This window comes from Protopterus annectens, chromosome 17.part0 (assembly GCF_019279795.1).
Source record: "Protopterus annectens isolate FY-2018-M chromosome 17.part0, PAN1.0, whole genome shotgun sequence".
NCBI classification, from domain to species: domain Eukaryota; kingdom Metazoa; phylum Chordata; order Ceratodontiformes; family Protopteridae; genus Protopterus; species Protopterus annectens.
In genome coordinates this window covers 712,349,024-712,364,716 of record NC_056751.1, presented here as the reverse complement: position 1 = coordinate 712,364,716, position 15,693 = coordinate 712,349,024, and the positions used below count along the sequence as shown (strand labels likewise).

General features: G+C 40.4%; 1 protein-coding gene across 2 annotated transcripts in view; it reads left to right on the top strand.

Moving 5' to 3' along the window:
- Positions 1-15,693, top strand: part of KIRREL1 (kirre like nephrin family adhesion molecule 1) — a 1,121,500-nt gene that overhangs the window by 1,044,155 nt on the left and 61,652 nt on the right. For both annotated transcript variants that reach the window (XM_044059334.1, XM_044059335.1), the window contains one exon: positions 3,299-3,406. In XM_044059334.1, coding sequence (XP_043915269.1) covers positions 3,299-3,406 — 108 coding nt within the window. The remainder of the gene's footprint in view (positions 1-3,298; positions 3,407-15,693) is intronic.

The following is a 15,693-nucleotide window of genomic DNA, read 5'->3' as shown; positions in this document are numbered from 1 at the left end:
TGGTAACTCGGCACGTAAAAATCAACTACCAATCATTATTGGTCCGGAGTTCCGCTGTGGCGACCCCTAACCAGGAAAAGCCGAAAGACACAACAACAACAACAACCAAGATATTATGAGAAAGTCAATTCTGTCTGTAATATCAAGCTTTGGCCTAAATTTGTCCTATGCATTATTATTAATTGGAAGAGTAAACCCAGGGGTGTCAAAAGTTGAAATGAACATTGCAGAGCAGAAAACTGAATACATGGATAACAGACTTAGAGATATTTGGGGAAATAGGACTCCACCATTAAATGTTTTCAAAGACTGCTGATGCCTTCTAGTACCTGCATTCACAGTACAGTCATTCATCTCAGTGTTCAGAAAAGTTCATTCTGAACAACTTTTAAGAGTTAACCAAGCAAAAACGACAAACCAAACACCAAAAAAGAGAGCAAGCTTTAAAACCAACCAGCAATGCCTGCACTTCGTCAGACAAATACCTATCCCAAGATGCTATACTTTTATACCAATTGTATTATTTTTGTTTAAAGTATTTTTATTATATTATATATGTGAATTTATAATAATGTGTTTTTACCTATTATGGCATTTTTTAACAGTTTCTCAGAGATATGTAATCTTAATTAAATGACATTAAGTAATTAATCTTGGGATAGGTATTTGTCTGATGAAGTGCAGGCATTGCTTGCACGAAAGCGCTTACGTTAATAAATGGCTGGTTGGTTTTAAAGCTTGCTCTCTTTTTTAACTTTTAAGAGTTATAAACCATAGTTTAGTAGAGATTTAGTGTGATGGATTAAGTTTAGTATGGCCAAAAATAAATATCAGCTGAAACCCAGTCTGCAAGGAAATGGAAAAAAACTTTGGAAAGCAAGCACTCACTCCATTTCCCACATGCAAAGTACCCTACAACATCCTGCAACTTTAATGTCACTCCACCTTTAGGGAAAGGGGATAAAAACCTTAAAGAATTTGTTATCATCCAGGTAACATTTGGCCATGTAACTTACTTGTGTTTACAGGCTTAGTAAGAAAATTGTATACAAGTTCTTCTGGGGAAATTTGAGAAAGAGTTATGTAATAGAATCAGTATTTTAGATGCCAAATTGACAGCAGACCTAAGATGTTAGGTGGAATTACTTGATAAATGTACCCCTGATATGTCAAAATCTAAGGAAATGGAAGGCAGATATTCTTTGAGTACTAGGAAGCATATTATAGTACAATGATTGTTAAAGCCAGGCTATTTTAAACGTAAACAAACAAAAACAAACAAAGAATGTCTTCAACACCTCAAAATAGTAAAAAAAAAGATGTACTAATAATATAAAATAGCAAAGCTTTCAAATATAAATCTTTATCAATTATCAAATAAAAAAGGATGAACAGCACAGTATAAATAAGACTAAATACACTGATAAGATCACGGCCAGGATAATTATAGTAATTAGACATAAATAATTAATTATCTCATTTTCAAAATGGATTTAATGTTCACAGTGTTTTTAACACCTGGATAACTGTCTGCTGGAAATAGTTTATCCATCTACATTCATTACATTCAGTTCTGAAAGTAACATCATCACAGCTCTGATTCTTTCTTAAAATAGTTATGACTCTAAAACTATACAAAAATGAGTCATTATTCTCAGCTGTATGCTTCTCCAAGGCATTGATAGGAGTATTTCTTCCTGTATTAGAGAGATGTTCAGAAATATGCTCTTTTAACATCCTGTTGGTTTTACCAACTTAAAAACAGGTACATACTTAAGAAACACTGATTTTGGGAGGTTTATATTGAATCCATTTGAAAGAGCCAAGGAGTGTAAGTTACAGTGAAAGCAGGATTGGAGTCACTCATTGAGGAACTTCCACTAGGCAGTCAAAGTATTGGGGTTTAAACCTTAGATGTATAAAATATTTAAAAAAATGTTTTTTTCGAGTAAGTTAGAGTCCTTTGTTATACCTCTGGTGACTGTGGTCTGAATGAAATATAATATAACATAATGTTAGTGGGGTAAGTGACCAATGCATAGCCATCATGTAGCAGATCCTTACTAGTTTGATATGAAACGTATGAATTTGGCATGTAAATATCAGAATGATAAGTTAGTATAAAATAATATGTCAAATCTAGTTGTAAAACACATACCTTCAATGTAGGGGGGGGGCTTGGGGCAAGAACCCAGTGTCAGAAGGTGCAGAGAATTGCAGAATATTTTTTTTCTTAATATTAACATAAAAAACACCATAGTTGTAATACTTGTTTGAGAAGTCTACTCTATGATGCTTTAAAGGCTGCAGCAGTGCTTTCTAAACTAAATGTCTCTTTCACGCATCTTTTTAAATTTAATTTAGTTTAAGGTGTTAAAAGTCATTTGAATAAAGCAAAAGAATTTCTACACTGATTAACTTTTTTTTGCAAACACATTACACAAAAAATGTATGCTTTTGTTTTTTTTTTAACTGCATGCTTTCAAGTTTACTGCAAGAATTTACCTTAAAGGTAAATTATTAGAACAGACAGCTGAATGCTTTCCCCATTACTTCACAAAATCCTATAGGATATGAATATGAAGCAGTTGTTAATTGATGCTGTCATTTAACTAATTAGCAAATGAATGCTGCACAAGGACTTATATCCTAGTTACTTACGTGATGGCTGACCACGTTCTGTGTTCCAAGTGAAGTAATTCTCCTTTACATTACATTTTATTTATTGTGCTAATGCTGTTCCTTCAGTCTAGCTGGTCATTGCTCTCATAATTTTACTTGATTGTCATATAAATAAAAGCAATCAGTGATGTACAAATTATTGTTATGAAGTGCCATTTACAGCTTGAGGTACTTGAGAGCTTACTGCTAAATAATCATGTTGCAGGAAAATTATGTTACAGCTTATTGAAATGAAATTATTTGTTGGCGTGTTGCTCATTTTTGCACAAGTAATTACATTTACACCTTTGTCGTTGAAACTTAAGTCATAGATGTCATTGTAATTTCTCATCATCATCGTCATAGTCATAATTATTTAAAAATACAATTTCAAAAGCATTTTCCTATTGCAGATAAACTTTACCATGTTTTTATAGTATGAAACATAATTAAAAGTGAAGAAAAATGTAGCTATAAGATGGTAGTCTAGAACTTCAAGCACTGGCCTATGAGAGCTGCTCTTTGTCTGGGCCATCACTGATTGGTTGCCTGCTTCAGCGGTAATTCCATGTGGTAGTGACCCTAACAGAAAGTTTCCTCACACTGAGATGTAAAAATTTTTTTTTTGTCTTTCTAGAAGTCGTGCCTGTGGGGATCATCGCTGGAGCTACTATTGGTGCTGGCATCCTCCTTATCTTCTGTTTAGCAGCACTGATCTTTTTTCTTTACCGAAGGCGTAAAGGAAGTGAGTAATAATTGCTGTTTTCTTTTTACCATTTTCTGTATTTTGTAGTGTTTTCTCAAGCTTTCTCTCTATCATTCTTTTTCTATGTTGCCTTTCTTTTATTACCAGAATCCTTCTATTTTATTGTTCTTTCAAATATTTAATTTTTGTATTTTTTTCACCATGTTTACTTGTGTCTCACCATTTTATAGGCAAATTCTACACACATATGTACATACACACACACACACACACACACACACACACACACACACACACACACATAAACACAGTTTTTCTCATTTCCTGCTTGTTTTTGTATTATTTCATCTTCTTTCATTTTATAAAACATTCTCTCTCTCTCACATTCACTCCCTGTGCATTCCCTGTGCTTATGGCTGTCTTTCTTGTAGTATAGCATAAATGTTTGTTTATACATGTACTTATTCTTTCTTTTCCAAAGATGGAAAGTGACATGACCCACTAGAGAATTTTCAGGCATGACCTTTTAAACAAAAAAGTATACTACAAGAAGTAGATGTAAATGCTAGTATTTTGACTTAAGAAATATATGCGTAAAAGTTTAGTACAGAGCAAGAACAAAGTACATAAATGGAGAAATCTAGAAATAATGACCTTATGAAAGCAACTTGGTAGTCACTTACCTTAGCTGTCACCTTTGAAGCATGTGCAGTAATCACTTTTCTTTAAATCACCTTTTAATCTCACACTGATGATTTCAGAGAATATTTTTGAGAATGAATAGAAAAGGAATGTTGTTGCAGAATTTGACTACTTTGATTCCAGAACCTATTCTCTCAGAAGTATTACACATTCTCAAATCCTTTGACATCATAAACATACACTCAAGGGATTGCGATTTCTTTTGCAAAACAAATAGGACATGTTGGAAGGATAGGTTTATGCCACAGAGAATACCACTTCTGTGGAACTGACTTCTACTCCACATAAAGCAAATTACTTCTTTTACTCTATTCAAACATAATTTGGACAAATGGATGGGTAGTCACAAATTCACCCATGGTTTAGCACCTCTGTCCCTCATGGATAGGAGAAACATGCAAATGTTCTAACACATCCTTGTTTGGTCAATCTCTGGGTTATTAGTATCCAAAATAATAAGGGCTAAAAGCTGCCATGGCTGTGTAAGGCTACGCTTTTTACGATCCACACAGAACAATGGATAAGTAAGTACCTATGAACCTGTGAAACTGTGATGGAAAATTCTGTCATGTTGTAGTACAGTTTATGCAAAGAAATAGACAACAAGAGTTTGGAGGCTGATGAAAAGCTTTTACAAAGCCAAAGAGGAAGAAGGTACAACAGGTGTGGTTTAGAAGTTTGTGTATGAGGGAACAGCTACAAACCTAGACCATTTCAATTCTGGAAGCCATCTTAGCTTATATTAAGGGTGTAATTGTGACTTTGGTGTTATGAGAGTAGATCAAGTTAATTGAACACTTACATAATGCTATTCAAGGTGCTACAGTTCACTCCCCCCCTCTTTCTTCACACATAACTATCGTACACCTCTCAACGCTAGTCTTGTGGCCAATGCTAAGCCCATTGCCCCAGTATTTCATTCCATATGGCCTACAAACTTTACAACCTATATCATATCCATCTTTTCAAACAAATATATAGGAAAGTAACTAACCCAACCCACAAACTAAACAAACTAACAAAACAGCCAGTACCATCAGTCAGCTTCCCATCATAAAACTTTAATATCACATAAGTGTGATATTAAGAAAAATACATCCTGCATACTACTTTCGGCTGTAAGCATTCATCAGTGCAACCCACAAACTATTCACAAAGAACACATTTAAAGCCAAGTGGCATTATATATTGCAGCAATCCCTACTCAGTCTCCAACTATGTGGTAACATTCACCACAACAGCATCTCCCCATGATGGCCCGTACCACCATTAATAATGTAGCACCTCACTCATGCCACTTGGGTAAAATAAGTCTAAAGTTTATAAACATTAACTTTAGAAAGCATCTGTAGTGAAATAACTGAACTGCATGCTTCTATATCTTATTACAACCCTCATTAGCACAGAAACGTGACTAAACACCCAAAATCAAAGACACTGAAATCCTTCCACCAGGATATAGTATCCTTTGAACAGACCATATATCAAAAAGCAGGTGGTGTAGCTATTATATATTAAAAAAACACCTGAACATATCAATTTATGAGAAAAAGCATCCATCATTCAATAATGCATAAATTCTTATTGCCTTACTCAAGTCAAACTCTTAAAAGACTGTATGTATCATAACCTTATATATTCCCTCTGGCAATAATATCAGCAGATGTCATACTATCCTGGGCATTTGCCAATATACCCCAGGAAACCATCATCCTTGGGCACCTTAATATAAACTGGGCCCAAGATGTAACTGATACACCCCCCTGCCAATATTAAACTGCATGTTTTCTCTCAGCTCATAAATACACCAGTACGATATAACAAGTTCTCCTCAAAGGCCTCTACTTTAAACCCAGTAATGCCTATAACTAACTATGGCACACTTATCTGACAAACTAAGTGACCACCTGCTCAGTTTTGCTAACAGGTTTATATGCAGTCCAGTAAAACATCACACATACAAGAATGTGTGTAACCTATCTAATTATAATGTAGGTAATTTCATCCCCAAACAAACAATACAAATATATTATGTTAAAAAAAAGTGTTCTTTTAGACAAAGTCACCCTGAAATTTAAGAAAACCTTTACCAATACACTGAATGAATGTGCTTCCATCAGGAGAAAAGAGTTAAACTTAATCCAGTGACATGGCTATCCAAAAACAGTAGGCAACTAATTGTGCTTAGAGTCAAGGCCTGGAAAACATGGAGAGCCAACAAATCCTAGAAAAACTTCTACACTATAGACAGATAAGACACACCAAAACAATCCTAAAAAATTCTGCTCATCAATGCAAACTCTACTAAGTCCAGGCCAAAGACAACAGCCCCCTCCCTCCCCAGAAGACACTTCACCAATAGTCGCTGATAACATTAACAAATACTTCCTTCGAGCTTTAGTCTCACTTATCAAAAACAACCCCACCATCAAACCACCTCCACACCAGCAAAACTCCATGGAAGCACATTCTCACTCGAACCTGTCCCTTCCTCCACCATAAGAAATTATATCCTAAAACAAAAAACTACAACTTCTGCTGCAGACAACCTTTCTCCTGAATTCCTAAAAATTGCAGCTGAGACTGTCATTTCCAATATCTATACTAATAAATGGATCCATTCTAGAACCTCATGTCCCAGTCATTTGGAAGAAGGCAGATATACTTCTTCTTCATAAAAAAGGACCCTTTGCTGACTATTTCAACTTCAGACCAACTGCCATTATCTCAGCATTGTCTAAAATATTAGAAAAGTGTATCCTGTTCATTCCCAGTTACTGCAATACCTAACCATAAACTGTCTTCTCTCCCCCTCACAACAAGGTCTTTGTCCCAGCCATAACATCACTGCTGCCCTACTTCACTTTGCTGATGTTTGTCTTTCGGCTTTTCCTGGTTAGGGGTCACCACATCGGAACTCCGCTAATGATTGGCAGTAGATTTTCACAAACGCCGTGGTGCCAGCTCGACGTTCAACCTTCAACGAAGGCACGTCCATTTACGCATGTCTTTCAAATGCCCACCCAACCATGGGGAGGGCATGCAGACTCCACACAGAAGGCACTCCCCACACTGTAGCTGAGAATCGAATGGGAGAACCACTTGCTGTGAGGCAACAACGCTACCAGTACACCACCATGGATATTCACTTTGCTGATACCATTAATAAAGTCAGAAATACCAGAAACCTAGTGCCTTCCTTATTCTTAGAGCTGTCCAAAGCATTCAGCACCATCTCTCACCATAAACTATTCCTAAACCTCCGCTCCTTGGGTCTCTCCCACTCCTCCCTGTCCTGGTTTAGTAGCTACCTAACAGGTAGATTCAAAGCAGGTAAATGGCAGTGAGAACCCTCGTCATTTTGCCCATTATTGTAGGGGTGCCATAGATTCCATACTTGGACCCACCCTGTTTAATATATTTATAAATAATCTACACACTACTTCCAAGTAGACCACTCCTGTACAATATGCAGATGACTCCAGACTCATCTGCACAGCCTCTAGCATTCTCCCAAAGCAAAACTCTTGTCAAAATCACCTCATTTAATAACACGGGTTATTGAATATAGGGATTAAACAGATCCCTAACACCAAGCTCTTAGGAGTCACCATTGATGACTACATGAAATTCAACCTACACTTCCAACTGTTATTAAAAAAACACCAAAAGCACGGCCTGTTATATAGAACAAAACCCTACCTAACAGACAAAACTAGAGAAACCTTGGCTAAAGCCAACCTCCTGCCTACTCTTCTATATGCCCCCCCCCCATTTACTAACATACAAACTCCCACACAAACAAAGCTGGAACAATGCTACAATAAAGTAACTCATTTTGCTGCAAATTGCCCGTTAGAACTCATCACTGTTCTGCCCTTAAACAACTAAGTTGGACTAAACTGCCACATCACCTCCAATATAGTCAGCTGTTACTAGTTCATACTCTAATATACTGCCCTAATGGGCATACCTCTCAACTGTCCAGATTTTCGCACAGTGTCCAGATCTTTGCCTCATATTTTGGTCTGTTTCTCATAAAATTATGTTTTTTTCAGGCAAATCATTAAATAATGACATACATTTGAGTTTCAGACTCCATATCCTTCAGAAAATGCATGTGAACACAAATCCTGTTATTATATCAACTTTAAAAGTTTGTAACAGCAATATTTAAAATTTGACCCTATTTTAGAGCCTTTGTCCCCCCCATGGATTTAGGCTTTGTCCAGATTAGTTACACCAAGAAGTTGAGAAGTATGCTGATAAGTATCTAGCACTAAAAGACATGGTTCAACACTAGCATGCTACCAAAAGTCTTCAATCTAAAGACAAACTCCTCCTCTCCATCACTAAATCCCAGAATGCACTGGGAGCCTCCTTATACTCAAACTATGTAGCTACCTTTTGAAATGCCCTCCATCATGCTCTCAGCCTTCTTGAAAAACCAATAGGCATTCAAAGCACATCTAAGAGGACACCTCTCAACATCCTGGCCCCATAACTGTATGTATCCAGGATATGTATAACATCTCTGCTTCTTCTTCCTCTTCTACTATACCTCTTCTCTCCTCTAGGTTCATAGGTGTTTACTAGGCTAATGACCACAAGGGTCTCTTTAAGTCCAGCCATGCATCACAAATATCTGACGTGTTCTGATACCCTTGATAAGTATAAGCAGGGGCCTGGGAGATGACCCATTTACAGGTTGCTTGTGTCCATTGGAGACATAGGCACCACACCAGGGATGAATTTCAAGTTCTCCATCCAATTGTCAAAGTTGCAGTTGAATTGGGTTAGGGAGGATCTCTGCTTCACATGGATGGGGAGCCTGTTCCATAGACAGGCTAGTCTCTGTGATACATACCTATCTCTCCAGGAGGTCCTATTTATATCACAGGCAAGGATTAAGACTTTAGAATGTAATTGTGGTGCTGTTTGTTTGGTGGATATGCAGGAGGTCCATCAGAGTAGAGACTGACAATGCCCTGTATGCCAGGCATAGATCTCCCCTCAAAAAGCCTGTAGGAGACAGAATACAGGGATAGGGCCTTGAGGTGGTCCGTATAGGACATATTAGTATGTTTTACTCTGTTACCACCTATCCTGCTCTTGTCACCCGTCCCTCCTCCTAATTATGCCTCTGCTGGAGCTTTTCTCCTGGGGCCTCCACTAAAATGGGGTGTTTCATGCCCAGCTGGTCTTCCCCAACCACCAAATGTAAAATAAATAAATAATATAAATATACTCTGCTGAGGAGGGTTCTAAGGTAGGAATAGATGGTAATTGTGGAAGAGACAGTGAGTCTTGGAAGGTGCTCTTTAATATGGTATGAATATGCAATTGCCAAGTGCAGCCATTTCAGTTGTGAGGAGAAGGTGGGAGATGTTGCAGTAGACACTGAGTAGAAAGTTTTATTCTGGAGGATATCAGTGTTAGTAGTAAAGATAGAAAGGTCTAGCTTCAATTCCAGATTTTTGAAATACTGCAAAATCAGTGTTGCTGGAATCGGGTGTCATCAAACTCCAGTCTAGTGAACCAAATCTTAGTCTGTTAGCGCATCGATTTTATTTTAAAGTAGAGAGTATTCAGCTGTATGTCCTTCTATTCATATGCTGCAGTATTCATCACATAAGAGTCTCTGCCTCTGGCTGACTCATATGTCTGGTCGGTATCCAAAAGTCTACATACTAATGTGAGGTACATACTATGCCAACGGTCTTTGCCAAGCACATACACCAAATGTCTGAACCTGTGGTATTGTCGCAACAACACATTATCAGTAGAGTAAAACTAACCTGTCTCACGACGGTCTAACCCCAGCTCACATTCCCTATTAGTGGGTGAACAGTCCAACAGTTGGCTGCCACAAGCCAGTTATCCCTGTGGTAACTTTTCTGACACCTCCTGCTTAAAACACAAAAAGCCATAAGGATCATGAAGCTCCATTTTCATGGTCTGTATTCATACTGAAAATCAAGACCAAGTGAGCTTTTGCCCTTCTGCTCCACAGGAAGTTTCTGTCCTCCCTGATCTCGCCTTAGGACACCTGTGTTATTCTTTGACAGGTGTACCACCACAGTCAAAATCCTCACCTGACACTGTCCCCGGAGTGGGTCGCACCCAGATGCCTGGGTGCTTGGAGTCAGAAGTGAGAGCCCTGGTGGGTCTCGCCTCCTCACCTCACCAGTTAAGTGAAGAAGCAGCCATAAAGAGACATTGAGTATAAAGCAGATGTCAGCACGCACCTATCTCAGAAATTTTCTGCTGCCTGTCTGATCACCTGCTCCAAATGTTCATTCACCAGAACAGTTGTGTACCAGTTACCAAATAAGTATTTTTGCTGCTTCTTGTTTGTTGAGTTTCATGTCAGCTAGGATGGGCAAGTGTCAGTGTGGAAGGCAGATTCTACATAAAGATGACCACGATCTTTGCCTTTTCTGTCTAGGCCCAGACCACAACCACACCGAGTAAGTCCTTCATCCCTAAGATTCTCAGGAATTGTTTAGTGTCTCTTAAACTCTACTTAGAAAACCAGCACCTTAAGCACCTAGCGCAGGAGATGGAAGTGATGTTGGGTCATTTGGAGAGCCCTTACTGATAAAGGCCAAGAAATCACGGCCTGAACGTTCAGTTGCAGCCTCACTTCCTGTCATTTCTCCAGAGTCCAATGTAGGCCCGGAGGCCATTCTGGAGGTGGTGGATACCACAGGGGAATCCTCAAAGGAGTCCACCGGCATGTCCAAGAGGGAAGTGCAGGCATCTGATCCAGGTGAAAAAGGGGACCCCAGGCTCCTTATCGCCGAAGGCCCTCGTGGTGTCACACAAATCACTGTGCATGAAGATGTGCTTACAGAAACTGTTGAATGTAGTCTGACATCAAACCCTTCCACAATTCACTACCATTCACCACATGGAAGCCCCCAAAAAGAAGAAGGCCAAAACAAAACATGCTTCCTGCTTCTGCTCCACCACAGCAGTCTCCTGATTGGCAAGCTTTTTCACAAAGCCTATTTTATGTCTTCATGGCCCTTCATCAATCTTCTCCTTCTTCTGTTCATCTGCAGGCCTTTTCCCCCTTCAACTACCTTTAAAAGGATAGCTGTTGACACATCTTCAGAAGAGGAGGAGTCTTCTGGAGAGGAGTCTTTGGCATACTCCACACAGATGGCTTCCCCCTAGGGCATGCCTCACCAGATCAGGAATTTAGTGGTACAAATTCCCCTGGGGAGGATATTTCCTTTGGAGAGACCATTCTTAAAATGAAATATTTTTTCAAGTGGGACTGTTCCTAAGTTTCAGACATGCAGAAGAGGTACTATGTCTTGCAGATGGGATTCCCCATCTCCTTCTGCAATCCCTCCAGTCCTGCCTGCTTTTCTGGATGCCTTCTTGGCTGCTTCCCAGTGTCCAGACTCTCAGCATCCAGACAGGTTTTATAAGTTACCTGAGGACTCCCAAGTTCCTATTCAATGCTCCTTCTGCTGACCCAGCTACCATATCTGTTTCTATGAAGAAGGCTTTCAAACTGCTCCCATCCACTTCCTTGTTAACCTCTAAAAAGGAGAGAAAATTCATGGAACGTTTAGGGAAATAGGTTTGCTCCTCTGCCACTTTGGTGTTTCGGGCAATTAATTATCAGACCCACATGGCAAAGTACTCCCTGGTTGTTCTTGCTGATTCAGGGAAATGTTTGGCAGACATCTGAGATTTTCCAGCTAAATTTCAATTGGAAGTCATCCTCACTTCATCTGCAAAGTGACAAAGCACTCCATCATGATTGGCAAGCTTTTTCACAAAGCCTATTTTATGTCTTCATGGCCCTTCATCAATCTTCTCCTTCAGGAATTTAGTGGTACAAGGTACTAAATTCCTGATCTGGTGAGGCATGCCCTAGGGGGAAGCCATCTGTGTGGAGTATGCCAAAGTCTTACCTCTGGATAACTGCAACTGTGGTACCACTTCACAAAGGCGGTGCCTCCACCAACCCTGGAAATTACCGGCCCATTAGCTTGACAAGCCTTATCTGCAAAGCCATGGAGAGGATCATAATGGACCTCATAAATAAAGACATAGGGAATTTGCAGACTTTGGATCCAACCCAGTTTGGCTTTGTCAAAGGCAGATCATGCCTTTTAAACTTGGTTGACTTTTTCGAAACAGTCACCAAAGCCATTGATGAGGGAAAGGCAGTCCATACAGCCTACCTCGATCTGGCTAAGGCCTTCGATACAATACCCCATTCGGGTATCATTGAAAAACTCATCAGCATAAATGTCAACCCATACATCACAAGATGGGTTGCAAACTGGCTGAGTGACAGAACCCACAGGGTCAGAGTGTCAGACTCAAAGCCTGTCACAAGTGGTGTCCCACAGGGCTCAGTCCTGGGCCCACTCTTGTTTGGCATCTACTTTTCGTACAAGCAAACACAGGAGGGTTATGACAAAGTTTGCAGATGACTGCAAACTTAGTAGAAAACACATCTGACACAGATATCCTTCAGAAGGGTCTCACAGAAACGGATAACTGGTGCCAGAGCCACGCCTAAAGTTAAATGCCAAAAATGCATAGTCATACCCTTCGGGAAAAACAAGGTTACCCCTAGCTACCAAATAGGTGGCAATCCACTGAGCACAGAAGAAGTTATCAGGGACCTGGGGACCCAGGTTGATAGTAGTCTGTCATTCGACACCCATGTAGCTAAAGTAGTTAGGAAGACCTTCTACATTGCCCACCTTATCATGAAGGGATTCTCATCTAGATCAAGGGAGGTCATAGTCTCCCTTTACTCATCACTCATCAGACCAATGATTGAGTACAATGCCCCATTGAATGTATCTGACCCGACACTTGCAGCAGCTGGAGAGGCCACAAAAGTTCCTCACCAAAAGGATAAAGGGTCTCAAAAATCTGTCCTATGCTGCCCGACTGAAAGAACTCCAGCTCTATTCAGTTGCTCAGAGGTGACCTTTGCCTAACATACAAGGCCATGTCAAACCCAGATTTGATGAATATGCTTCACCTCAAAAATCTAGATCCATAAGAGCCACAAGGGCGGAGACTTAAACCTTGACACGGCTATTAAGCTGGAGGGATAGATTCATCACCCAAAGACTCCTATGCTGTGGAACAAAATCCCGGTACATGTGAGGCAGAGCATGGCCTTGTTCAAGAGAAATCTTGACCAATGGATGGAGATCGCAGATATAGGATTACCTCAGTGTCACTGCTCGACAGAGGTACAGCAAAATAATGGGTATAGTTCCCCATACTAAAGGGGGGCTTGTAAATGCCCTCGGGCAGATAGCCTAGTATGAACCTATGAACCTATGAACCTATGAATCAAGTGCAGTTATGATGTCACTGATGCTTCTGTTAGGGCAGCTGCCACTGTGTCAGTCATAAGAAGATACTCTTGGCTCAGGCTATCACCTTGGCCTGTGGATTTCAAGGCCAAATTGATGGACTCACTCCTAGATAACTAAGCCTTATTCGGTAGTTTGGCAGCAGAACTCTTCAAGAAAACTTTACAGGAGAAGGGGAAGGAGTTACAGGACCTTAAACATATTCTTGTATCTCCAGTACCATGGTTCCAAAGGAATTACCCAGTTAAGACTGCCTTTGTAATAAAATCATCTCTGTCCTCTTCTTTTAAAAGTAAAAGGGTACCTAGAAAGCCAGCCTCTTCTAAGTCTGCTCCAGCCACTCCTGCTCCAAAACAGTATTTTCAGTCACAACCTAAGCCAAGTAGTCTGTGACTATCCACTCTCCAGTCTCTTCATCTCAATCTGTCTCTTGCTGCTTGTAAACTGATCACACAGGACTTTTGGGTCCTGTACATCATCAAGACAGGGTATTTCACGGTCTGGGAAAATATCCATAGTTCAGCGGCCTCCCCCCCCCCCCCAAAGATCAGTTGAGATAATGTTCCCACTTCCCAGCAAGGGAAATTATTTTACTCCAGGATGTTCTTGGTCTCCAGAAAGGATGGCCCTTGGAGACCATTCCTGGACCATTCCCATTTAAACACCTTCCTCAAAGTCCCATCTTTTCATATGTTGACTTTGCCTTTCTTTCTCCTTCTCATTCTTCCCCAGGCCTTCATGGTGTCTTTAGACATAAGAGATGCTTATCTTCACATCCGCATCCACCCACAGTTCAGGAGTTTTTACATTCTTCTGCTACTTCCTTGCATTTTTAGTTTTGTGCTTTGCCCTTTGGTCACTCTATGGCACCAAGAGTTTTCACAGAATGCTTGATTCCTGTCATAGCATTCTTCAAAATGCAGAGAATTCAAATCTTCCCTTACCTCGTTGACCTTTTAATTCAGTTACAGTCCCCAGGACTTCTTCAGGAAAATCTTTCCTTCACTGTTGCCTTGCGAGAGAGCTTAGGATTCACCATAAACTTCCAGAAAACCTCTCTCACCCCTACACAAGATCACATTTGTCTGAGTTGCAGGATGCAAACAGACAAAATGTTAGCTTCTCTACCCACAGAAAAGGTGCTGTTCCTGACCTCCTATTTTCAGAGCATTCTTCCCCTACTGTTATTGTACATCTCCTAGGGTACGTGGCATGCACCATCCCCATGCTACACTTAGCCAAACTACACATGAGGAAGTTCCAGTGGTGTCTAAGCTGTTTGGATGCAACACTCACATCCTTTGGAGTTCTTGATCCCACTCCTTCCTTGCATAAGAAAGGAACTAGGTTGGTGGATCCTACTAGTTACCAAAAACTCTGGTCTACCCCTACAACCACCCCTTCCTTCCCTAGAGCTATTCACAGACACTTCTGACACAGGTTGGGGAGCAACTCTTCAAGCCTGGAGGGTCAGAGATGTTTGGTCTCCCAAACAGGCACAGGAGCATATCAATGTGAAGGAGGTGAGGACCCTATTTTATGCCTTTCAATTCTTCAAAAGTAACCTAGTTCCGGGAGTACTGAGGTGGTTCACAGACAACACCGCAGCTCTTTGGTACATCAACAAGCAGGGGGGTATGAAGTCTTACATTCTATGCAGACTATCCCTACTCACATGGGAATTGGTCTTACAGAACCAAATTACCCTTCAGGTGGTTTACTTCTCCTCAGGAAAGCATGTAGTGTCAGACTCTTTAAGCAGGTCTATGACCCACCCATGAGTGGATGTCGCACAAGGATATGTTTCTGGACCTAATCCATCACTGGGGTACATCTCAGGTAGATATCTCTGCCTCCCCTATGACAGACTCTTTAAGCAGGTCTATGACCTACCCATGAGTGGATGTCACACAAGGATGTGTTTCTGGACCTAATCCATCACTGAGGTACATCCCTTTGCCTCCCCCATGAACAGACAACTTCCAAAACTTTGTGCCAGGGTCCCACATCCACTCTATCTTTCTCTTGGAAGGGTATGTTTCTGTATGCATCCCCCCTTGCCTCTCCTACAAAAGTCCTACTGAAGATTCAGCAGGATCAGACAAAAATCTTGTTGGTGACTCCCTTTGGGCCAAGGTAGCACTGGTTCCCCCTTCTCCTTCACCTGGCCAGGGGCAATCATCATGATTTACCCCACAGGATGGATCTACTCACAAAGGGCAATTGGGACCCTAATACATCCACAATTGTCAACCC